General features: G+C 34.7%; 1 protein-coding gene across 1 annotated transcript in view; it reads right to left on the reverse strand.

Moving 5' to 3' along the window:
• The window catches only part of DCDC1 (doublecortin domain containing 1), a 426,036-nt gene that overhangs the window by 215,154 nt on the left and 183,014 nt on the right, over positions 1 to 27,868 (reverse strand). The window contains exons 10-11 of the mRNA XM_034645816.1: positions 8,016 to 8,108; positions 570 to 740 (exon numbers count right to left, since the gene is read on the reverse strand). Of these exons, the coding sequence (XP_034501707.1) occupies positions 570 to 740; positions 8,016 to 8,108 (264 nt within the window). The remainder of the gene's footprint in view (positions 1 to 569; positions 741 to 8,015; positions 8,109 to 27,868) is intronic.

Consider the following 27,868-nt stretch of genomic DNA (forward strand, 5'->3'; position numbering starts at 1 on the left):
AGGACATTTAGCCATCTTGTCCCGACAAATAACCAATTCACCTTTTTTCCCAGTATATTCTTAAGTATTGATTTTACCAAGTGAACTCAGACATGTGTCACACTTATCCAATACAGATCCTTTTCCTTGGAAATGTAGTTTGAACATCAATCAGTCACCTGGCCTTTCACCTCTAATTCCTATTGCCACTGTCTGTCAATTATTAAAGCCTTTCCCATTTTTCTAAATAAGTTATTTTTTTAAACTGAAATACATAGCGACTCCTGTTAAAAATGCGTTTCTTGGAAAAGTATGCAATGTTCACATGATTAAATGTCTTCATTAAAATTACTTTTCTGAGTTGAAAACTATTTAAAGTTTATAAATCCTTTTCAAATGCCTCTAGGTATTTTCTTTTAAAGCATACTCCCTGAATGGTAATATTAGCACTTGTAAGCCAAACTCTGGTTTGAGAAAGAAAACATTAAAAGAAATTCAAGCTGAGTGGCATTGTTAGAAGGGTCTTCAAATGGAGCAGAGTGTTTTCATCTCTAGCTGAACCCAGTGAGAGTTACAGAAATGACACCCACCTTGAGCTGCAGGCCTCCTGGGATAAGAGTGTTTGCTGGAAGGCTTTTAATGTGTTGGTAGACATAAGAGGAGAATTGCTCCTGCTCAGCCTGTAATTGGGGGCCAAGTTTAGAGAGATGACCTCTGTTGCTTTTGATAGCTGTCTGCAATTCATCAATCAGCCTGCTCACCTGAAGGGGTTAAATTACAAGGGTTGTTAGCAAGAAGTAATTGTTGATGTCACACCTATTAGATTTTTGAGTACCTAGTTTGATGGGAGAGAAAATGACTTCAATATAAGAATTTGAGTATAGAGCTATCTTCAAGTAAAGAGAACAGAAGAGATGCATTCCTTCATCAGCTAATTTTATTTAGGGGAAAATTTATAACCTTTGCCTTCAATAATATGGAATAGATAGCCATTTACAAATGCTGAATAAAAAATGTCTCTGGATATGAGAAGAAACATGCACCTGACAAGTTTGCAAAGGACTTCTAAACTGCTTAACAGAATAAAATCTTCCTGAGACTTCAATTAATCCAATATATGTACCACTGACAGTATTTGATTTTATTATATGAACACTGCATTATGTAAACTTATGTTTTCTCTAATAGATTGGGTTCTTACACAAATACTAGTTGATACATGGTAGTGACAAAAAGAGATTAAAAGCAGAAATTCACTTCATCTATGGCCCTTTAAAGTGATTAAATTAGACCCATTTAGAATTATGAATGACTCTGAATAGAGCATGGGCTTTTGAAATACTGGGTTAAAAATCATGGCTCTTCCATTTACTGACTGAGAGACTGTGAGCAGGTAATAAAACCCTATCTGTAATGAAGAATAATAACAGCCTTTCCATATTAAGAATTAAATAAGATTACAGAATGAACAACACAATGTCTAACCTATAGTAATGTGCCTAATGCACATTATATTATTATAGCATTTTCTTTTTTAAATCAAGGTGTTTTCTGCATATCAAGTTTTAATTGTTTTTCTTGCTCTATCTCTCCTATCCCTACCCTTACTTCACATAATGCAGATAAAAATTTGAAACTGTTTGCTACCTAGATTTTCCATCTCACTTCAATGTCCATAGTAAAAATGGGAAATCTTTCTCCAAGAGTCTCCCTTGTACAGACACCTCATCCTCTTTTTCTCTCTTTGAACTGAATATATGGTATTTGTCCCAGTCTGTACCCCAACTCTGATGTTAAATCCATGATTTCCATCTCTTCCACAGAGGATTCTGAGAAGTCAATGGAAGCAAATTTGTACTATTATCCACATAACTTGAGTATTAATTTTTCTACTCTACCTACCAAGATTATATATTGCTATCAAGATTATATATATATACACACACACACACACACACACACACACACACACACACACACACACTTTAGTGACATTTAACTTTCCCCCAAGAACTTTAGGAGCATTATGTGCATATAAACAAGCTAATTTAAATGATTCCTATTTTTCTTTGGTCTTCCATATCTCTTTTATTTGTCCCTATGTCATTAATCATCTACTCCCTTTATTATTATTTTTTATTTCTTTTTATTTTTTTTTAAGTTAGGCTCCACACCAAGCAAGGAGCCCAATGTGGGGCCTGAACTCACAACCCTGAGATCAAGACCTGAGCTGGAATCAAGAGTTGGATGCTGAACTAACTGAACCATCCAGGTGCCTCTCATCAAAACTGTTTGACCCTGCAGTTGTACTTTGAAAGCAACCACAGATAACATGTAACAAGTGGGCGTGACTGTATGCTAATAACACTTTATTTAGAAAAGTAATCAATAGACTGGATTTGGCCCTACAGCTGTAGTTTGCCAACCATTCTTCCAAATTCATATATTTCTTCTCCTTCGTTCCTTTTCTTTTAAGTAATACTCTGGTCCAAGCCCTCATCTCCTCATCCTTTTCCCCTACTTGAATTCCCAGGACACCTACTGAATGGTCTCTCTGTCCCCGGTCTCTCCACCTAAAATTCATCTTGCCACCTCCACCAAATTAATGTACCTCCAATAGCATATTGAACCCTCCAGTCACTCCCAGCTTCCTCAGCTTGGTATTCAAGATTAAAACCCTTTTCTACTTTCTGGAATGAATTTCTGTGCTTTCCATAGTACTGTTAACTCTACTATAAAGTTTTAACATTTAAAATACAGAAATAATAAGTGATCCAATATTAAATTAATGTTTTCAGCCTAATCTTAACCATACAACCCTCCAGTATTATCCTCAAAAATGATGGATAATAATATGTATCATACCAAAACTAGAGACCAAAACAGACCAAGTGACTTGCTCTTATAGTTGTCTGACAAAATTTAAATCCAAGAACCAAAAGCCTTAAATAGACTCCAGATGCCATCTCTGCAAAGCACTGATCCTCTCTGAACCTATCCTCAGCCCCAGCATCATATGATTCAAAAAGATATAACTTTATGTAGTCTTTAAAGTATACTAAGTATTATGCAATGTATTATTCTAGTCAATAATACTGTTCTCTTCAATTTTATGTACTGTACTTTATACTATAGTGAGCCACCAAAAAAAAAAAAAAAGGAGGAATTTCAGGCTTTGATTTGAGAACATTTTTATACATGACTGGTTTTACTGTCACAATCCATAGCCTTTCACAGATAGGGAATTTCATGTGACATCAGAAATCAACCAACCATACAATTGATGATGTCATTTGCATTCTAAAGGGCTATTGGTGAAAGCCTTAAAAGTTTCATTTACTATGAATCCTTTGTTTCTTCAAAAAATTTCTCTATCATTTTTGCTATTTTCAATTGTCTCATGATTATCTGTTAATGTATGTGAAGTATAATTACATCAATTATCACCTGGGTTTTTTTTTAAATAAGTTAAAACTATCAAAAAAGATGTCCTAGCAAAAATTAACGTATATCAAAACAGGAAAAAATATATCAAGAACCCTGCCATTGGCATTTTGGTAAAATTTCCATCCAATCTTACTAAAACTTTGTTACTTTACATATTCATAAGGTCTTTTATCCCCAAAGTGCTACATTTTGTTCCCAGTTATTCTGAAAACATATTACCCTTAAAGATAACCCTGCACATGAAATAACTCATATACCAAAATTGGGTAGGTAATACAATAATCCTGAATTATTTTACATAATATGATTTTTTTTTTTCAAATCACAGATGTTGCTAGAAGGGGAAAAATGCTCTTTAAAATTCTACATCATGAATCTTTTTTTCCTGCAAATCCTTTTTTTCTCTCTCTCTCTCTACAAAGGCAATGTGAATGGGGTAAAAGAAGACAAAACTTGACCTTTTGTGATCCCAGCATTAATGGGTCTGTTCATAATTCAATCTATGTGTGTGTGGGAGCATCCATGTGGAAACATAGAGGCCCGAGAGACATAAAGCCTTTCCCTTTAAACATTATCTGACCCTATCAGTCCCATTCACAAAAGAAGGCTTACGTATGCATATGTTGAAAAAATGCACCATCTCATTGTGCAGCAGAAAGCCTACACATTCTACTCTTCATTCTCCGTGGAAATGCAGCACGGAAGTGACACTTGTACAGAATTTGGGAGAGTGACAAATGAGCAGAAGGTAGCAAAAAAAAATGAGTATTCGATGAGGAAAACGACCAAACTTCTGAAAGAATGCAAATGCACACCTGTCTATAAACATGGACAAAGGTTTTTTGCTTAAACACCTACATTGGGTAGTTTGGTCATATTTTTATGACATATTCATGTAACCCTGCAATTTATTATATTCTCAAGATGATTTAGATTTAGCATAAAATATAATTCTGTTTCTAATCATTCTAAAATATATGCACATTGAAGTTGTATGTTCTGAATTACACATTCTGTTTATTGTACTTTAGCTAGAGGAGCTCCTGGTTTTTCTAATGATGAGCTCAGCTCTTGGCCTGATTGCTATGTGGCCTTGAGTCCATCTATATTAGTAAGGAGGACTCCAGAGAACTTTGCACTAAATTATCACTTGAAATCAGTACAAAAGGTGGCAGCCTCTACCCTAGGAATGTCATCTTGGCATGCAACGCATGGGGAATGGTCTCAAACCTAGGTCAGTGCTTAAACTTAAGACCAAGAAACTTTCTAATTTATGACATAATTAAGAAAAACCAGAAAGGGGACAGGGAGATGAAAATAGGTATTTTAAATTTCCTAAAATCTCTTCTTTCTTTCGGTACCCCCAAGGGTACAGCATTTTTCAGGTTAAAGAGAAACGTAACCCATATTCGATGAACAAAGATTAGAAAAGATATGAGAACCTATGAGCAAAGCTAAGTATCTCTTGATTTAGAAAGATGGGCTGCATTGTAACTACCAGGGAACTTGAAGTGTGTACCACCTCTTATCCATACCACTTCAAATACTCTCAACTTTTTAATAGTTTCTAGAACCCTTCTGAGATGGAAGATATTTCAGAAGGAGATTTATCTTGCTTCCAGCCAGAGGTCCATTATGTGTGCCACCTTTAAGCCTATTCAGGAGTCTAACATTCATGGAGGAAGGGGTGATTAAAATAGAGACCTTTAAAAAAATTTTAATTCCAGTGTAGTTTACATACAGTGTTATATTAGTTTCAGTGTAAAATATAGTGATTCAACAGTTTCATATATTACTCCGTGCTCATCAACATAAGTTACTCTTAAACCCCTTCACCTAAAATAGAGAGACTTTGACTGTCTTTATAATTTACCTGGCAATAGGGCTATGTTGATGGCAACAAAAATAATGTCAACTATACCGTTTGAGGAAGCAATGAGAATGTGCTTTGCAGGCTTCTAACCACAGCAGTCTAATGAACCAAAGGTCCCAGCTACTGTGCTCTGAAATCCATTACCAGGTTGTCATCAGTGGCTGAGGATACTGAGGTAGGTCTAACTTAGGGAGTCATAGGACTCCTCTAAAGAACAACTGTACGTCAAGGATACACCACCAGCTTCACCAAACTTTCCTTAGACTGCACCACTGTCTAAGAGGCATCCCTCCAGTATTCCTTTCCTCTCTCCTTCACTTGTGTTCAAGTCTGCATTTTAGTCTGACAGGTCTCCCAGCCTTACCCAGAACTCTCTCCATTTTCTTTCATAGGCATTTCTTCTGACAAAATCCATACACATTTAATACTATCTTGGTATTTACTTTTCAGAGAACCTGGAATAACTTTTAAACCAACAATAACAAATTATATGCACATTTCTAATAAACCATTTCCAAAAAGTAGTTTAACATATAACACACCTCAAAGTAGTCTTATGAAAAACATACATTATTATTATTCCCAGTTTAAATGTGGAAAAATTACATGAAATAAGACCATGTCTATGATCATAAGATAAAACCATAGACAAGCAGAAATCTAAATTTAAATATTAGATTTTAATGTATTTAGTCTGGATTTTGAAATATATCTAGAAATACAATTTTTCTAAAAAATAAACTGTGGGCAAAATAAATTTTGAAGTAATTCCCCCCAAAATTTTTCATTTCTTTTCACCATCATGATTTCACATTTCCATACATGAATTAGGGCCAAAACTTGATGTCACTTACTTTCTCTAACTAAAACCCTGGAAACTACACATCAAGATTAATATAATAACTTTCAAAGTAATGACATAGAAATTATTCCCATAGTATATAGAATATATTTAGAGAGTATTACACACACACACACAACATATTCCCTTTATTATGTATTTGATTTTTTAAGCAAACAAAAGACATTTGAATCATAACTGATCAAGCAATATGTGACCAAATAAGGCACTGTATGAGAAGAACACTGAAGTATATGGGTATTAAATAAACATTAGATGATAATAAAGAAGATAACAAATAAGCTTAAATACTGTTGGATATTCTAGAAAAGATAATTTTCATTTCCAGTGTTGCTAACAAGGTGGCATTTAAAATGATATATTTAGCATAATGATCATTTTCCTGGGCCACTTCAAGTTCTCAGTTCCACTGAAATTGCAGTTTTTCATAAAATGTCAAAGAGCAAAATAATCACAATATTTAAAAGGCAGAAAATATCAAATCTGTTCATTCTTTTAGAGTATTTTAGATTTAATCTCTAATAATAATTTGTTATTATAGATATAACTTTAATAATACTAATTAAACTAGAGGTATTTATTTGCATTTCCTAGTTTCCCATATCAAGATACATGATAGATTCAATTTAAGTTACTGTGAAGATGTAATAAAACTCTCTGACTATGATAAAAACGTTTCCAAATGAGTAGAGGACAATATTTTTTTAATTTATAACTGAAAATCTAGTCTTTTAATTTGTTAATATTAAATGGAATGAGTGAGAACTGTAACTTAAATGTATACAATTGTTATTTACTACATCTTAGAACCTATTCAAGTTGAATTTTTCTTATGAAATATTCTCTACTGAGATTAATAATCTATGTTTATAATATAGTCTTTAAACTTGGACATATATAAGTCCTAAAGATTAATATAGTCTCTAATTCAAAGATCTGAATTCACTCAGAAAGATTTGATGCATTGTACCTGTTCATTTTTTGTATCATACATAGTTAGCAGAACAGATGACAATCATAATGATAAGAAAATATTAAAGCCCCAAAGCTTGGATATATTTCCTTGCCGAAGTGTCAAAAGAGAATTACATGAAAATTTAATTTTTAAATATTCATATTACCTTATTTTTTAAGATGATTATGATTTTATTTACTGACAATGGTACATGGGAATTAGCAAATTCATGATCTCTCCTCAGAAAGATTAAATGCTTTTGCATTCCAGGAACCTACATAAAAATCATTTTCTCCTTTTATCTAACACCAATTTTGTATTATTATTTCATTTATGGAATATGCTGTCAACTTCACAGCATGAGCTTTGGAGAGAAGAAGATTTGCTTTAATAGTTCTTCATTACAATATTGCCTATAGAAGCTTATGATTAGCTCACTTAAGCTTGACATTTGTAAACTACAGTTTTTCCTTCATAAAAGATAACATTGTTAGCATTTCTAACATTCTAGGACAATAATTTCATTTCTAGAAGTCAGAAAATAAAAATAAGATTTAGTACTTATTCAAAGTTCAATGAAATTGTAATGTTTTTCCTATGTTAGCATGCTTTGTAATTTCCAGATTCAACTTGCATGTAATAATTTCCTAATTTAGGAAATTTATGAGAAAGTTTTCAGAAATATTTTTCAGAAAATTACAATATTTATTCTTTCAAGAATATAATTATTTTTCAAGCCACCTATATAATAAAATGATTCCAGTTTTGACCAATTTTCTTCATTTTGTTGCTACCAGATAACTATAGGTTTCACTATCAGACCCAAAAAAATATATTTTGATTTTTAAATTAGTACTCATGGTAATTTTATAACACAGTTTAAAAGGTAAGTTTCTTACTTCTTCTTGTGCCTTATGGTGTTCCTTTGCTGTCATTGAAAGAATTACTTTTTCAGTAATTTTTTCTTTCTGTTCATGTAAAGCCAGGTTCAACTAGAAAAAAATAAATAAATTGCATGAAAATAGGCACCTACTGACACCTCACTACAACATTTCTTCAAACAACCAATTTAGCATAATCATGAAAGGAGATTTAAAATTAACTTGGGCCACATTTATATGAAAATGAACTCCATTTAGATTAAGGTGAAAGCACATTTTTATATTTAAAACATTTAACACCGAATCTTTCACTTCCATTTTTATTGTTTATAAGTTTACTAAAATATGATTTGGGAAGGGGTCCTTAACTGCAGACATTTGACACCAACAGTTACTTTTTTAAAGTATTTTATCAAAATGAGCATAGCAATTTTTTAAATTAGGCTGATATTTCCTATTAAAATTTCTCATTGCCAGTAGGGAATAAATTGGCTGCTGTTACATCAGGATAAAAATTCAAGAACATAAACCAAAAGCAAATGTCGATCAAACATTCTAGAACAATTCAAAATGATTTATAATATTTCAAGACAAGAAATAATGTATCTTAAATACCTGAACAGTTACCTGCAACCTGATCCATTTACAAAGCCAGAGAAAGGTCTTCCTCTACTGCTGCTAACTCATACATTATAAACAGGTGAATGTGGTCCATTCTGTGTTTCTTTTTAAATAATCCCCACCGAAACAAAATTCTATTTTCAATGAAGGAAAAAGCTGAACTCACACAATAACAGTCACTCAGCAAACTGGTATTAATAGAAAGAAGGAAAATAACAACCTAATACAAAACCTTCTGAATTGGAATATTTAACAATTCTTAAGCAATGGACTTGCCATATTGTATCTCTCTACTGAAGCTAGAAAATAAATAATGACCATGTTTTTTATTTTGTTTTGTTTGTTTTGTTAATGTTGTTGCTTTATTTATTTATTTATTTATTTTTTGGTGAGATTTATTTATTTATTCTAGAGAGAGACTGCGCGAGCAGGAGGGGCAGAGGGAGAGGGAGAGAGAACCTCAAACAGACTCTGCGCTGAGTGCAGAGCCTGACACAGGGCTCAATTCCAGGACCCTGAGTTTATGACCTGAGCCAAAACCAAGAGTGAGAGGCCCAACCGACTGTGCCAACCAGGCACCCTGGTTGTTGTTTTAAATCGTGTTTCTCCATTGCATGCCTGGAAAATCATGTTTGAGTTAATATGAATCTTTAATCCATATCCTGCCTGAAGACTCATTCTTATACTTGAGATAAAATGTGGGTGGGATCAATAATATGGTTTCCTCAATCTGGTATGTATATATGCTATAAGAATAGCATCAAACCTGTGAACTCTTCATCCACTGATATGTGATACAGCTCAGTATATCAGAGAGTCTATATTGGTAGAGGGAAAGTCCAGGAATCTTTAGGTGATTCTAATGATCACCCTAGATAAGGAGTTGACAAACGTTTCTGTAAAGGGCCAGAGAGTAAATATTTTAGGCTTGGTTGGGGGACGGCATACAGTCTCTGTTGCTATTACTCAGCTCCACCCTTGCAGCATGAAATAGACAATACATAAATGAATGAGCATAGCTATGCCTCAATAAAACTTAAAAAACCAACAAGTGGCAGGCTGATTTTGAACAGCAGGCAACATTTGATGATCCCTGTCCTGGATTGAGAACCACGAAAAACAAGTTTGCTAAAAAATGGTCATCACGTAACGTACAACGTTATGACTATAGTTAACAATGCTGAATGGTATATTTGAAAGTTGTTAAAAAGGTAGTTCCTAAGAGTTCGCACCACAAGGAAAAACACATTGTTTTTCTTTTCTTTTTTTTTTTTTTGTACCTATATATGAGATGATGGATGTTAACTAAATTTCTTGTGGTAATCATTTCACAGTATATATGAAAGTCAAGTCATTATGCTGTACACCTTAAACTTACACAGTGCTGTATGTCAATTACATCTCAATTAAACTGGAAAAAAATCATCATGTGAAACTATTCTTAGGATCACTCTCCCCAGAGAATATTTTTTTCATGTGTTGAAGTAATATAAAAAACATATAATAAAAAGTCAAATATCTACCTCACAGAAACCCATGTGTAAACTGTGGTACAACATAGTTGTGTCAGGTCTCTATGGCTATTTATTTATGGGGGGATTCTCATCTCAGGAGGCGATGGGTATGAAGGAGAGGGTACTGGGAAATATTCACCAAACTCATCCATTCTTTACAAAATTAATTTGCAAATGCCCAAACATTCAGAGCAGATCTTTTCTGAAGGGAAGCAAAAAAAAACAAAAACAGAGCTACTGAACTCTTTGGTGCCACAGCAGTAAGTCAGATTCTAATGCGGTCTCCCAGGGCCATGACATTTAGAACTGCTTCCAAGTAACTCTTTAAAAGGTGGGAATTCTTTACCTTTGAAAGCACCACAGTTGGGAAAATCACCTCCATTCTAATATTCAACTTCTAAAAAAACACCATACTAATCTACACAAGCTGAGGTCAAAACATATCAACATTATCGGCAAACATCATATGCATACCAAATAGAGAATCCAGTAAGATACTGAGAAATAAATGGTCAACAAAATATAAGGACACAGACATGGGCCTTTTCTGGAAACAGACCGGCCATTCCAAAAGAGAGAGATTTTAATACAATCATTTAGAGAAAATTACTGAAAGTAAAAGTCAGATTAAGAGAGTGCATCTTCACCCAAGGTATTAGTAATACACAGTGTTAATAGCAACTTCCCCTCAAGTCCCGTGTCATGATAACAATTGTAGGATTCTCCTCTCCTGTCACTTTGGAGGAGAAGATCCTGTTTCTTCATTATGACAAAACTATGTGCTTTTGATTCATTGTTCTTATCTGAAATGTATGAAATAATCTTTGTCAGTGGGTTCAAAATTTCTGAGGCTAATTTTTCATGTATAAAGGGGGTAGAAATTTCAAATTAAACGTCAAAAACAAGGGTATTGTCCTAAGTGAAATAAGTCAGAGAAAGCAAAATACCATATGATCTCGCTTATATGCATAATCTTTAAAAAAAAATACCAAGCTCATAGATAAAACAAATTGGTGATTGCCAGGGGTGGATGTGGGAGGTGGGTGAAACAGGTAAAGGTGGTCAAAAGGTACAAATTTCCAGCTATAAAATAAATAAATCATGCAGATGTAATGTATAACATGGTAACTGTATTGCATACCTGAAAGCTGTTGAGAGTAAGTCTTAAAAACTCTCATTACACACAAAAAAATGTAAGCATGGTGACAGATGTTAATAAACTTACTCCAGTAATCATTTTACAGTATATACAATATCAAATCATTATGTTGTACACCTGAAACTAATATGTCAATTATACCTCAATAAAAAATAAACATAAAGGTGGCTTAAATGTGTATATAACTATGAAAAGACAAATTTCTACCAAACAGGGGAGTGTCACTTTGTTCTAACTATATCTTGCTCTTTTTAAATGTAAGAAAACACCCATAAATATTCATTGTGTACATCAAAATCTAAAGCTAAATAGGAAGGTTTAATTTACCATTTTTGTCAGGCCTTGTTGCTAGGACTTTAAAAAATATGTAATAACTACTAGCTATCTAAGATCAGGTTAAAATTGGTCTCATTCAATATTAACAGTAACCAGAATAGAACCATCAGAGACAGTGAAGGACAGTGGCAGAAATGGAAAAAACAAGAAACATAATGGTTCTGTCAAGGAAAACTAAATAAAAAGTGCTTCCAAAAAATGGTTTTGTTAGAGAAAAAAGATTAAAAAGGAATATGTTCTCTTCAAACAATCTGTTTAGGAATTAAGAAAAAAGTCCACCGAAGTATACCTGAAGCCACAGGTTTCAATGAAATGATTTCTAATGATTGTTACCCTTCAGACTATATGTATTTTACATAAAAGTTCTAATGCTAAGGTAACAGGCATTATACTTTCTCTAAAGCCCTAAAGGGTCATGGTTTAGTAATATATAGTTCTGTATAACATGTATGGCCCATTGTGACTATAAGAAAAAGTGCTCTTCATTTGAGGAGTTCTTCAAACATTTGCAGGCTCTGGAAGCTCAACTATAGACATCCTAGAGAGGACAACAGGTTGAAGATCTGCTTGGAGAAATACGGACAGAACAGCAGCAATCTCCTTTTGTGTGTGTCAGTAGCCGCACATGACTTTTCCTTCTTGTTTTGTTTTTTCCTTAACTTCCTCCCAAATATTTTAAAGTATATTTATAAAAATCGTAAAGACTAATTGTGTAAAAAATTTTAACTGACAGTAAGATAAAATAATATCTATTTTATAGGAGAAAATAACTCTAAACTCTAGAGCCCAATTATTAATGTATTTTTAAAAGGTACAGTGATCAAACAAGCTGGTATGTTCTGTCTTCTTAATTCATATTGACATTCCAGATAGGTGCTAAACAAAGAGTCCAACCATACTCTCAGTGGTCTCAATTATAGTTCTGCATGTACTTTTCTCTGTCTTCAGAATAGCTAGTGATTCAATGTGAAATATATGATATGTGTTGTATATAATGTCTTTAATCAATGTAGCCCAACAAGAAAACTGAATCTCTTTCTATCAAAAAATCTAACTTTTGACCAGTAAATTGATCTAATAATAAATTATTTGATCCATATTTTACATGCAGATCAATATAGGCAATACAGTTTAGCATAAACAACAGGACAATCAGCCTTCATATATATTGACAAGTTTTCCAATGGTCTGTTAATATACAAAAGACTGGGACAAATTACTTATTTATATATACAAAACATGGTTATAAAGGCCAGCTGCAGGTATTTTTTTGGAAAGTGCATTTTAATAAGGTCCTATTCATTTAGGGAACAAATGGGGAAGAAGTAGTTTGCACTACAGAGTTTAGCGCGAGAGCTTTCTCTTTTTCAAACCACGAAATCAATCATTTGTCCAGACTGTGGGAGTCAGAGTTAGTTACTGAAAAGAGCTCCGTATATAAACAAGTCAATAACTCATTGTGTGTTATTGTCGAGCTGAAGAAGTCGGCTTTCAAAAAGCTGCCCCTGCTTCTCTCAGAATGAATGTCACTGTATTCAGAGACTGGGAGAGAGTCCTTTGTTTCCAGCCATTGCTGGCTGCCATTTATGTATGGGAACAGGAGGTGGCTGCTACGAGTGTGGGGGAAGCCACTATTTGGTATCATGGATGTCCAGGAAAAACTCTGAATTTTGTCAACCTAAATCATTTGTGTCTGAAAATGCATTAATGGAATTGATAAAGAGCGGCCATACACAAAAAAATATTTGGTAAAAAACTTAAATGATAATGAGTTTATCTCATTTTAATTTGGACCAGACTGATGGTTTTGGTTCCCTACCTGTCCACGAAGATGAAACCAAAAATATAGGCAATGGTTTGAAAAGTTCAAAAGTACAAAATTGAACTGGTGAACAGGTCAACATGTCAAAAACTGCTATCTGTTCAGACCATTAATATTAAGGGTGATTCTTGGTACTCTCAAAGTGTGTGTGTGCGCATGTGTGCGTTTGTGAATTTCTCTAAGGCATGATTTTATGTGCTCAACACTTGTGATAAAAAATGTGAATTATTTTTTACTTAAAAATTAATTTAAATATCCTTTAGAATTGAACTGAACATAAAATTCATAGGATATAAATATTATACTCATAAATTGCATCTTAATATTTATTAAAAACCTAATTTTTTCAAAATCAAACTAGGAACTGTGAAGAAGCACCAGACCAGGATTCAAGATTTATAATTAGATTGAGCAAATAAAAAAATACATGTAGGTCTGTTTAATAAATGGTCCTCATCTGGGGGGAGATGGTGTCTGAAATCTTTAAACAAAAGCTTATCTCTTAACTAGATAAAGTTGGAGTTGTAGGTAAGGAGAGAGCTGGAAGCCTAGAACTGAATCCAACTGATCCCATTTCTCCTTACAATTTAGAAAGCCACAGCATTAAATAGTATAATATGCTTCTACATGCAACAAGTGTACTAGACATTCTGCTACATACAAATTGATTAACAGCAAAGTGAGATATGATTGAGGAGACAATGAAAACAGTAGAAAGTAAGAAACAATGTATGCACACCATAGATCATAAATAATTGTTAGATGGAGGTATAAGCAATACAATCTACAAGTACAAAGGACAAAAATATTATTTAAGGTGGAGATGTTAAGGCATAAACAATGGAGAGCATCTAGCTAGGAAAAGAAGTGGTAATATAGGAGAATAATATTAATAAAAATTAATGTTACTAGTCATTAATTACATGATGAAATTCGTTCTAAATCAATTAGTGAAGTGGCTTGACATGGCTTTGGGAGGGGGAGGAGAGAACACAAGCTGAGCCTTGATGGAAAGGCAGAGAAGAAAGGTATAGCTGATCTAAGTGAGTCAGCCTAAAGCAATGGTCTGACTGGAAGGAATGTTTCATACTGGGGAACAAGAACTAAGGTGGCTTGTGTGACTCCATACATAATGTATTTCTGATTGTAATTATAAAGTAGAGTATATATGCAAAATGCTAGTCCTATAGTGAGGGTATATAGATAACTTTATATAATTCAGTTCTTAGCTTTGAGTTTCTACGTAACTCATATGTTAGCTTTGCTTTGCCTCAACCCCATCTTCTCAAGCTATATACACTTAATTCAGTTCCAGTTTTAGAGATACCTTAACTAAATCCTGAGCTGTCCTTCACTTCTAACCAGGTTGTCTCACTCAAGTCCCTTCTATAAAAATAATTCAAAAGTCCCACTTCTAGGCTTGGGGAAGGAACAGAATCCTTAGTTTAAAACAGGTTGTGAAATCTGGCTCTGCCACAAATTAGTTCTGACACAGCAGGCAATACTGCAGTTCATACAGCCCAGGCTTTCTAAAGCCAAGGATTCCTCTCCCATCCTTGCTAATTCTCTGAAAAAAGCTGCTTTTACCATAACCTGTACCTTCTTGAGGACAGTTTAAGGGAGCATTTATAAAAGAAATCTTTGTAATATTTGAAAACCAATGAACAAAAACATCACCATTTTAAAACAGTAACATTTTTAAATAGTTATATTTTGTCTAAAAGAATGTAAAAGAGAATTCTACATAATACGCTACCTACAATTTATTTAACATTTAATCAAAGAAATAAACTGTTTTTAAAAATCTTCTTTCCCGTTTTTTTAAATTAATCATAAACAAATTTTAGCCCTTCCAAATTCCATGGGAAAAATAGCACTGAGTTAGCCCTGACTCACTCAGTAACTAGATTATAAACTTTCTGCCTAGACATTCTGTCACAACTGGGAAAGCCACATGCCCTAAACTGAACTCAGCTCGTCCTCTCAAACTGACTCTCTACACCATTTCTTCTACTACTGCATGCAGTTTTGAAGGGACTGTGCTACCCTGGTCAAGGGGTGAACCCCTGACCTCCCACACCAATCAGCTTCTCTCTTTAAGAGATAGAGTCAAGAGGGAAACCACATAGAGACATCAATAGTTGGAGAGAACCTGTCCCATTAACACCACCGTAACGAGCCTTTTCCTCAGATCCAGATGTCTGGAGCTATTCTGGTTTTTTCTACTGCCCCTTTCTTTGGTCTTTTTTTAAATTCCATGTGCTACCACCAACCATCATATTAAATTATTTTTTGCCCAAGTTATCTGAGATAGATCCCATTAATTGCAACCAATAAACGGTATCAGGAATGTTATGTGTGTCTTCATAGTAAACGTCCACTACCTAAGGAAATCTGAAGGAGTCTCTATTTCTTGCAACTCAAGGTATCCAACTCAAATGTCTTAATAATGTGCCAGGTTTAAGGTCCTTCAGGTATTATAATGGATAATGTAACAGGGGTAATGGTTTAAAAATTTATTAATATGTTTTTCTTCTTGGCCTTTTCAAGTACAAAACTGTCTTAAATACCCTAGATGTTCCTAGGATTTGTCACAATAATATCATTGCTGACATGTACAATAAAACTGTGCAACCAAACAATATCCTTGCAAACTAAAGCAACAGTCTTGTTGCCTTTAGAGATGATCTGCCTCTCATGGAAACCTTTTACTCCTCTCAGCATATAGACAGCTAAACTTAGAAGACTCAGCCCATAAATTAAGAATAATTACTCTGTGGGGCGCCTGGGTGGCTCAGTTGTTAAGCTTCTGCCTTCGGCTCAGGGCGTGATCCTGGCGTTCTGGGATCGAGCCCCAATGTATATACATTCCAATGGGCCAGCTTGAGGCCAGGGGTCCCTTTCCCAATGCCTTGAGGATATGAAAGCCACACAGCCCCTTCTTCCATATACCACTTAAAAGAAACCAACAGGGTGCAGGAGAGTCTATCTCAGAGAAAGAATGACCTAAAAATGATCAAATCAGACTAAGCCTTACACTGAATTGGACATTCAGTTATTTTCCCCGACAATCCAATGGGCAAGAGCTCAGGAAGAAGGTACTAGTGTTGGAAAATAACTCAACATCATTTAGTCATTTTGCACACAAATTGTGTACACACATATGAGAGAGTCTGTTATTGGACTCAGCCAAGGAACAAAAGCAAAAACAGGATTTATAAGACATGGGAGAGAAATACAACAGTCAGACTGTACATTTTAAGGAGAAATTGATAAGCTGGCGCCTACCAAATCGAGTACGCCAATTAAGTGTATCAAAGGAATCATTTTAGTTTTTTACGAATTCTCCAAATAAACTCAAGAATTCAGTTGACAGGCAAGTGCGGCAGGCCGCCTCTGTATTATGTCTACTTACCCTATCACTTCAGTTAGACCAGTCCAGCACTGTTTCCCACACTAGAACATTTCATTTCTTCACACAAAGCAATAAACCACATTTTCTCTCAACCACTAAAGTAGCTATCTGAATCAGAGAATGCTTTGAGAACTGTGATTAGGTTTCTGGAGGACAAAAAGGATAAGGCAGATAGGCCACTATCCTTACAGAAAACTGTCTGAATATGGGATAGGCTAGGTGTGATGCACTTTACATCTCCAATAAACATATTTCCAATTATTATTTCCTGAAGTAATGGAGAAAATCCATCCCTATCAATCTTTTGTGGCCCAGCTTTTGGTCCAACCTGTGGTCCAATCTGTGAAGCCCACTCTGGTTTTTCATCTCACTATATGCATATATGAACCAAAATATACTGCCCTATATTACAGATAGTGCCTCTCCCCCCTTCTTCCACTCTTTTATCTAGTATATTTACTGAATGCCAATGTTGATATAATCAATGCACTGTACTGGTTCTGGTGATACAAATATCACCTAGATGCCTTTGCACCTTCAGAAGGCTAATAGTCTATTGAGAATTACAGTTCAGCAGCCCCTAATAGTTTTCCTGGTGTTTGTCCCTGTCTGTGGTAAAGGAGCATATCTTACAATTCTTTCATATCTCCAATACATTCAACCATAATAGGTAGGTAGCAGACATTCAATAAACACCTATGATGGATTAGTGATGAATGAGGGATCCTCCAATTCAAAGTGCTTTTATTTTGCATTAAACAACTGTTCCCTAAACTATTTGCCCAGTTTTATGAACTAGGGATTTTGTGGCCAAGTAATTTTCTTAAACAGTAGGTTAAATGAAGATACATGGGTTTCTTTATAGCATGGCTTCTAAGAACCTTGAAGATGCTAATAATTATTTTAATAACCATGACAGCACTTCAGGGGTATCCAGCCAGATATACTCCAGAAATGTGTCAAGAGACCAACATTTCTCAAGTTGGTCTTGAGAGTAGAGGATGGACCTCTAAGAGTTGTTTCAAGAGCAAGAACAACAGACAGTACCCAGAAACAGGGAGCACAACTCTGTCTGTTATCAACATGGCTCAACCCTGTCTGCTGTTATTCCCCCAAATTAATCTATAATTCTCTGATATAATTTGTTTGGAGCTTGAAAAAAATATTCTGTAATACATCTAAAATAATAATGACCAAGAGATTTTTTGAAAAACAAGAAACAGTAAAATTAATATTAAAAGGTATATTAAAACAAAAATCATTAATGTATCACAGTATGTAGCATAAGACAGAACTAAAAATCAGGTCAAAATAGACACAGCATGTATACTTTGGGCTTTATTGTATGTTAAACGTGACGCAAGTCCACTATCTCTTAGCTACAACTCCAAAATCCAAAAATTTCTGAAAACTGGATTTTTTTTGAGCTCATTAGGCAACAAAAGCAACAAAGACTGATTTATAGACTTTACATATCCCAGTTACTATGAATGTCTCCTGTGAAAATATTAAAGTGCTTCATTACAGGGAACTGTTTCAGACTTCACTGAAGTTGTCACATAACGTACGGTCTATGTACTAATTCTAAAAACCAAAGCATTCTGAATTCCAAAATACATCTGGCCCCAGAAAGATCAGATAAAGGATTGTGGTCCAAATTTCAAATCAACATGGGAAGGGTGAATTAAATAGGTTATTGGAGTGGACAACTGACTAACACTTCAGAAAATTATGTCAGATCCACTTTTTACTTTACACCACTTTTGGTGACTTCAGGATTTAAATACAATAAGACTACTAGAACATAATACAGCTGATTTGTAAAGTCTGAGAGGAAATGGTCTCTGTAAGTCTAATATGGATAGATTTAATTAAATCAAAGTCCTGAACTTCTGTACCTCAAAAGTAGTTTTAATAAAATGGAAAAGCAACAATACACTAAGAAAATATTTGCAACTTGACAATAGGTTAATATCCTTAATATATAAGAATACTCTGAGATAGACTAAAAAAATCACTTGTTTTTAATTTAGTGTTTTGACAAGTTTATATATTAAGCTATGTTCACCACAAGCATAGCTACCATCTGTCCCATTACATCGTTATCAACAATATCATTGACTGTATTCTTTATGCTCTGCTTTTTATTTCTGTGACTTACTTATTCCATAACTGGAGACTTGTATCTCCCTCTCCCCTTCATTTTGCCCAAACCCCCAACTCCCTCTCCCTGGCAACCATCACTTTGTTTCCTGTATTTGTAGTTCTGATTCTGCTTCTTGTTTATTCATTTTTTTTAGATTCCATTTATGAGTGGAATCATATTGTATTTGTCTTTCTCAGTCTGACCTTATTTCACTTAGCATAATACCCTCTATATCCATCTATGTTAGGTAGACTAAAAAAATTATTAAGAAAAAGATAAACACCAAGGAAAATAGAAGCAAAGAAAATGAACACACAGTTTATAAAAGAAAAAAATGCAAATGGCAAAAGAATACATGTACAAAAGAGTTCAAAATTACAACTAATAAAATAATTCAGGGGTGCCTGGCTGGCTCAGTCAGTAGAGCATATGGCTCTTGATCTCAGGGTTGTGAGTTTGAGCCTCACATTGGGTGTAGAGATTACTTTAAAAAATAAAATAAAATAATTCGAACTAAAAAAATGATCAAAAAAATTTCTAATGATATGGATTAGTGAATTTAAGGAATAATAAATACAGGGAAATGTACTTTCGTGTTTTGCTGGTGAAAACATAAATACTATAGCTTTTTAGAGTGAAATTAGGCAATGTATATCAAGTCTTTAAAATGTGCACAAACTTTGATCCAAAATTTCCACTTTAGGAATTTTTCATTAGGAAATAATATGGACATGTACCCAAAAAATTGGCTGAAACAATGATAAAACATTGTTTGCCACAGTAGAGAGATCACATAATATGTAAATGTTCAAAATTAAGGGGATTAGTAAAATAAGCCTATAAACTAGAATATCATCATTCAACTAAAATAATATTTAAAATAATGTTATGGAATATTTTATAATGGGAAATGGTAACAATGTATTAACTGAAAAATAGTCTCAAAAAGCAAATAAGATTTTAAATATACGTATAAATCAGTATATAAAGGACATAGATGAACTATTGAGAATAGCTAGTCAGAATGGTGAGATTGTGGGTGGTATAACCCTTTTTTCCTATTTACATCAGCTTATATCTATACACTAAATTTTCTGGATTATTAATACATGTATATGTATGAATGTTGTAATTAAAAAATAGGCTCTTTTTCATATTGCTCTTCTTTGTTACCCACCAATATATCTGACTTACTACTTATTTTAAAAACCTGTTTTCTGTCCCCATTTGCGCCAACTTAATTGTCATTTTTCTCATTTTATCTCAATCTTTAATAGATAAAATATAATTCAAAAGAAAACAAAAATTTATTAAAAGAGACAAAAAAGATATAAAATATTAGCTTTTTTGCTTTTAAGATTGCCAACAGCCGACCACACTGTTTTGAGAAAATGGGTAGTACAAATCCATGTAGGGCAGTGGAAGGTTTATGAATTCCTATTTAATAACTGCATTAAGTTATATGCTTCTTAAAAGCGAACTGAGATGAGCGCAAAGACTGGGTAGAGATCAGAGGGGGCCTCTCATTGTCTACTCTGTCACACTGTTTTGGGTACTGCAGATGCATTGTGGCATTTAATCCTCAAAAGTCTTTCTGGAAGTCATGTAAATGATGCTTAAAAAGGTTAAGTAACTTGCTCTTGAACACAAAGCAAAGAAAATTGAAGAACTGAGATTCAAATCCAGGCATGTCAGACCCCTGCTCCCATGGTTTTTAATTATGCCTTGGGTACATCAGAATATATGATTAATAAATGAAAGAAAGAGCTAGATAGTAACAGACAAATTGGCAAATTTTTCCTCCATATTAAAGCATATGATTATGAAAGCCCAGAGTTAAAAATCAGAATTCTATTAATATGGATTGTTTTTGATGACATAAATAAGAAAATAAATTACACTTGCAGATTTTAGGAGAATTTATTTTTGAGGTTTATACAAAAAAAGAAACTGGATTAAAATCCCCTGCCAGTCTCTTCAACAGAAGGTGTGAGGAAAATTGGACAACCACATACAGAAGAATGAAACTGGACCATTTCATTACACCACACACAAAAATAGACTCAAAATAGATGAAAGACCTAAATGTGAGATAGGAATCCATCAAAATCCTGGAGAACACAGGCAGCCACGTCTTCAATCTCAGCTGCAGCAACATCTTCCTAGACACATAGCCAAAGGCAAGGGGAGAAAGGGTAAAAATGAACTATTGGGACTTCATCAAGAAAAAAAGCTTTGGACAGCAAAGGAAACAGTCAACAAAACCAAAAGACAACCAACAGAATGGGAGAAGATATTTGTAAATGACATATCAGATAAAGGGCTTGTATCCAAAAATATATAAGGAACTTATAAACACCCAAAGAACAAATAATCCAATCAGAAAATGGGCAGAAGACATGAACAGACATTTCTGCAAAGAAGACATCCAAATGGCCAACAGACACATGAAAAAATGCTCAACATCACTCAGCATTAGGGAAATACCAATCAAAACCACAATGAGATACCACCTCACACTAGTCAGAATGGCTAAAATTAACAAGTCAGGAAGCGACAGATGTTGGAAAGGTGTTGGAGAAAGGAGAACCCTCCTACATTGTTGGTGAGAATGCAAGCTGATGCAGCCAGTCTGGAAAACAGTATGGAGGTTCCTCAAAAAGTTGAAAATAGAGCTACCCTATGACCCAGCAATTGCACTACTGGGTATTTACCCCAAAGATACAAATGTAGTGATCCAAAGAGGCACATGCACCCCAATGCTTATAGCAGCAATGTCCACAACAGCCAAACTATGGAAAGAGCCTAGATGTCCATTGACAGATGAATGGATAAAGAAGATGTGGTATACACACACATATACACACGATGGAATATTATGCAGCCATAAAAAATGAATTCTTGCCATTTGCAATGATGTGGATGGAACTAGAGAGTATTATGCTAAGCGAAATAAGTCAATGAGAGAAAGACAATTATCATATGATCTCACTGATATGTGGAATTTGAGAAACAAGGCAGAGAATCATAGGGGAAGAGAGGAAAAAATGAAACAAGACAAAACCAGAGAGGGAGACAAACCATAAGAGACTCTTAATCTCAGGAAACAAGCTGAGGGTTGCTGGANGGAGTGGAGGGGGTGGGAGGGATGGGGTGGCTGGATGATGGACACTGGGGACGGTATGTGCTATGGTGAGTGCTGTGAATTGTGTAAGACTGATGAATCACAGACCTGTACCCCTAAAACAAATAATACATTATGTGTTAATAAAAAAACAAAATGAGAAATGGAAAAAAAATAAAAAAATAAAATTCTCTATCAAATTATTGATGAAACATATTGAAATCACTTATGTAATAATTTGTAACTTCCACTTCATCTCTAGAATTATCAAAGTTAATACCCAATGTTATTTTTCCATTCTGAAAATATATATTAATGCATTCTAATTGGTGTAATAATTAATGAGTAGTATTAACCGTTTTATATTTAATAGGTTAGATCTCTTCCTATGTACATATATATAGAAATATGGTACAAATTCAATATATGGATTTTATGTTTATAGAAATGGTGTCACTGCCATATTATTTGGCAACTTGCTTTTTACTGCAAGGCAATGCTTTCAAATGTCCCTGAAAACATCTGAAGGAGATCTATAACTACCTAGTACTTACAGGTATTAAAATTCCACCCTACTTGCTCAAAATTTCCCAAAAAAGAAGTTTGGGATAGGGTAAGAAACACAGTGTCTTTTTATTTTCATACTTCCTCAGCTGTTCAGTTGTTGGGAACACTTTTGCTCCCACTTCACTGAAGAAGACTTAGTCACATGGCCACCTCCAACTGCAAGTCAGGCTGAGAGATAGAGTGTAACTGTGTTTCAAAAAAAGAGGAGAGGCACCTGGGTGGCTCAGCTGGTTAAGCATCTGACTCTTGGTTTAGGTTCATGTCATGATCTCAGGGTCGTTAAGATCAAGCCCTCCATTGGGCTCTGAGCTCAGCACGGATTCTGCTTAAGTTTCTCTCTCCCTCTGCCCCCCATGCTCATTTTCTCTCTCATTCTCTCACTCTCAGATAAATACATAAATTTTAAAACAAACAAACAACAACAACAACAGGAGAATGATTCTGCTGGAAGGCAAGAAGTCTTCACCACACCTGCTCTATATGTCACATAGGTGACCATGTGATCTACTGCCCAAACCAGGACATGCTTGAGAGTGAAATAATTAGGCTGAGGTAACAAGTGACCTCTAGGACTGTTTCAGGAAAATTCTCCATCTCCATTTTTCTGCTTAATAAAATCTTCTCTGACCCCTCATCAGGTTGTCTTTCCTGAGGCAGTTGGTCATCCATTCTGTGTTGCCAGAGCAGTCTACTCAACTCTAGCACATCAGCTCACAGATTTGTTATGGTAACCTATTTACTCTCTTTCCACTGTAACAGGAGATGGGCTAATACTCTCCACTTTTCAGCCTTGGCCATCCTTGAGGTTATTGATCCTTTTCCCATTCCATTTGGTTCTGCCTAAGAGGTAAAGAATCATGGCAAACTCTGCCACTAGGGTTTCGGACAATTGGCTCAGACCTGACAGAAAAACACAACTGTGAATACACTGATTTGATTAGGAGTGACCAAAACTGAGACAGAACACTTCCATGAGCTTTAATGTGAGATCACTGCGAAAAAGATGCTCTAGGTCTCATACAATGGCTCAGCTGATATTGATCTCTAGCATAATGTTGCCATACAGACCCAAAATTTGGATATTTTCTCAATATTTGATCAAAAACCTTTAAAATCTTGAATAGGCAAAACCATACATATCTGCATTTTTGTTTTATCCCTTTTTTTGAGCTCAAGTTAAGGCAAAAATCTGACCATGTCACTGTCCACTCAAAACTCTTCAGTGACTCCCTACTGTTTACAGGATAAAAACCCAATTTCTTATCATGGCCTCATCTGATTTCTTCCTCCTAACCTGCTTCATCTCCATCTCCAGCCACAATTCTGGCTTGTCCTTATGCTATGCCACAGAAATTTCCATGTTGTACAACTACTCATCAATGTCCCTACACCCTGAAATTCTAAGAGAATCTCAAGATCCATTCTTTATATCCCCCATTCCATTCTGAGCCTTCTCCCCTAAAATTGGGAATTACCACCATAATTACTGTGTTATAATCCTAAGTTTTGCTGTGGGTTAGGAAAGATATGAGGATAAATAGTAGAGATTGCCATAAATCTAGTTTGTACTACACAGAAACACACACACACTCACTCAATCATTTTCACACCAACTCTGATCTGGTTTACTTCATCCAGGAAGCCTGCCCTGATTTATTCTCAGTCCTCCGCACAGAAGTCCATCTTTGATACCTTTGCCTGCTTCTACAGTAATTGTGCAGGGTACTATCACAGCATTTATGGAGTGAATTGGTATCTCTTACTTACACACTGATTTCTTCAACCAGATCGTGAGCGCCCCTGAAATAGGCTTTGAGTCTATGTTCATCTGTATATCTCTTGTGCCTGGCACATAGTAGATACTTCACAAATTCTGATTAAACTGAACAGAAGTGAAGACTTAGAAAATTATAGAATCCTCAAAAGAAATTACAGAAATCTCTGAAGTTTGATACAATATATATAAAATTAAGGAGAATAATGACTCCATCTTCTGGATGCATCTTAATTCATCTACATCTGGCCTTTTAAAATTATATATTGGGTGACCTTCATTACAAGGTTAGGAAAGGCTACACGAGGGAACCCTGGGACTGGATTTTATTACCAGCTCCATCCTTTCTAGAGCCTAATGTCTTAGGAGGCAGACAGACATATGATAAGCAGCATGTCCAATCCTCCTGGCAAAACCTCATGTGGACCTTATTATATACTTTTTCTTCCTGGGTGTTAAGCCTGGTGTTCTGAGGGGACTCTCAGTTGTCATTCTGGCCAAAAGTGTTTTTAGACAAATAAACATTTATTGTATAAATCTGTACCTAACTTATAAATTCAGGACATTTTACAAATTAGTTTTAGTTTTCAGAACTTTATCTGAATTCTAAGTTTTTAACTGTCCTGCATTTCAAATCCTGTTCATTTAAAAAAATGAATAAAGCTAAGATTTGGTTGTTGAAAGTGGTTTAAATTTGGATGCTGGAATGACTGGTTACCCTAAAATGGATTCCCTCCCATTTTCCAGAATTTTTGACCTCTCAACTTTATAAAGTACCTAGATACATTGATAATTTTGATGTTGAATATTCACCATCATCATTATCATTCATCATAAGAGAAGAAAATGATGAGGGCTTACAATGATGTGCCTGGCACTATGCTAGGTGTTTTACATGCATTCCTCACTCATCATTAATAAAGATGAGTGACAGAGGAGTCTGGATGGCTCAGTCAGTTAAGCATCTGCCTTCAGCTCAGGTCAGAAGGTCGATAGTAGCCTAACACTATGTCATAATTCCTACAGCATTCAGTTCGCTTCACCTCTTAAGTAGGCATTTTGTCACCTTATATCATAACAAGTAGAAAAGGATGAGTACAGCACAAGAAGATACTTTGAGAGAGAGAGACCATATTCACATAACTTTTATTACAGTATATTATTTTAATGGTTCTATTTTATTATTAGTTGTTGCTAATCTCTTACTCTGCCTAATTTATCAATTAAACTTTATCATAGGTATGTATATATAGGAAAAAACATAGCATATATAGAGTTCTGTACTATCTGTGGCATCCACTGGAGGTCTTGGAAAGTATCCCCCACAGACAAGAGGGGACCACTGTATAGATAAATAAGCTCTTCCAAAGCATCTGAGAATATTACAAAATAGCTGCATTCTGGTGTATTTTATGTATTCCTTCCCAATATTATTTTCACAATTACTGGGGATTTGTATTGATAACAATAATCCTTACCTATCTCAAGGCCCATTAAGAAAATGAAATAACTTTAACCCAGAAAAATCACATCATAAATTATAAAGTACTGTACAAATATGTTTATCAAAGAATTAATAAATCAAAGGTCAACTTTTCCCCTAGTTCTACCCAAAATATCACATATTCTGAAAACAAATCTGAGTTAATAATTTATCAAAATGACTGCTTTCCTCCAGTCAAGTTTACTGGCAAAATATTCTTCAATTCCTCTAATCAACACAGAGACAAAAAGTTACACTGGTATCCACATTGTGATTTTTAAGTACAATTTCATAGGGCAAATGCTTCCCAAAACTATTTGGGCATCTCCTCTCTGACCCAAATATATTTGCATTCATAGAGAATTCAGAACAGGATGCTCCTAGTTCAATATTTCTATCTTCTGGTATCAAAGAACTCCCATCTCCATTTTCCAAGGCATGGTCTGTGTTTGGAATTCATTTCTATGAGAGGTCATAGAGTCAAACACTATGACTGAGAAAGGAACTGTTATTCACAATGCAGGCAGTAAGTGTGAGCCCAAACTGCAAGGGCAATCAAATCTCATGCTTCAAGAAAGAAAATGATCATTTGCAAGGTCAGGAAGGAATTCCTCTTCTCTTTTAATAGGAAATACCAGGCAATTTGATAAATGAAGTGTAAGGGAGGGGAAATTTTTCTGGTTCTAAAATACAAAGTATTCATGATACCTCTTTCACCAAAAAGATTGGGGATTAACTATATAGGTAGCATGAACCTCTGTGAAGTCTATATCCCATGTTTCCTATTATTCAATGTGATACACAGTATGATACATACTTGCTCATTTTTATGTATTACTCATGTCTTGGTAAAAACTCCAAACAATTCTTTAGTCCATGGTCATATTAATTAAATCTTATTTCCATTAATCATTAAGTTCTGACTACTTTAATGCAGCAATAATTCAGCAATTAATTTTACTGTCATTTTAGTTTCATAAAATGTGCAGGTTTCATAATGTAAAAACTGATTAATAGGTGATTATAACATCATATAAGACTTACCTCCATTACATTGATTCAGTAAGCATGAATGTTTCATAAAGTTCCGAAGACTAGGGATCTCTTAAAATCACATATTTTATTTTTTAAAGTTTTTATTTAAATTACACTTAGTTGACATACAGTGTAATATTAGATTCAGGTGTACAATACAGTGATTCAACACTTTCATACATCACCCTATGCTCATCACAAAAGGGCACTCCTTAATCCCTATCACCTATTTAACCCATCCCCCTCCCCTCTCTCCTCTGGTATCCCTCAGTTTGTTCTCTATAGTTAAGAGTCTGTTTCTTTTTCTTTCTTTCTTTCTTTTTTAGGACTTTATTTGTTTATTTGACAGAGAGAGACAGCCAGCGAGAGAGGGAACACAAGCAGGGGGAGTGGGAGAGGAAGAAGCAAGCTCCCCAGCACAGGAGCCTGCTGTGGGGCTCAATCCCAGAACGCCGGGATCACACCCTGAGCCGAAGGCAGACACTAACAACCGTGCCACCCAGGCACCCCAAGAGTCTGTTTCTTGATTTGTCTTTTTCTCTCTTTTCTTCCCCTATGATCATTTGTTTTGTTTCTTAAATTCCACATATGAATGAAATCATATGGTATTTGTCTTTTTCTAACTGACTTATTTCATTAGAATAATACTCTCTAGCTCCACCCATGTTTTTGAAAATGGCAAGATTTCATTCTTTTTTATGGCTGAGTAATATTCCTCTGTGTGTGTGTGTGTGTGTGTGTGTGTGTGTATCCCATCTTCTTTATCCATTCATTAATCTGTGGACACTTGGGCTGTTTACATAACTTAGCCATTGAAGATAATGCTATAACAGAATGTATCCCTTTGTTTTTTGTTTGTTTGTTTTGGTGCCAAA

This window comes from Ailuropoda melanoleuca, chromosome 16 (assembly GCF_002007445.2).
Source record: "Ailuropoda melanoleuca isolate Jingjing chromosome 16, ASM200744v2, whole genome shotgun sequence".
NCBI classification, from domain to species: Eukaryota; Metazoa; Chordata; class Mammalia; order Carnivora; family Ursidae; genus Ailuropoda; species Ailuropoda melanoleuca.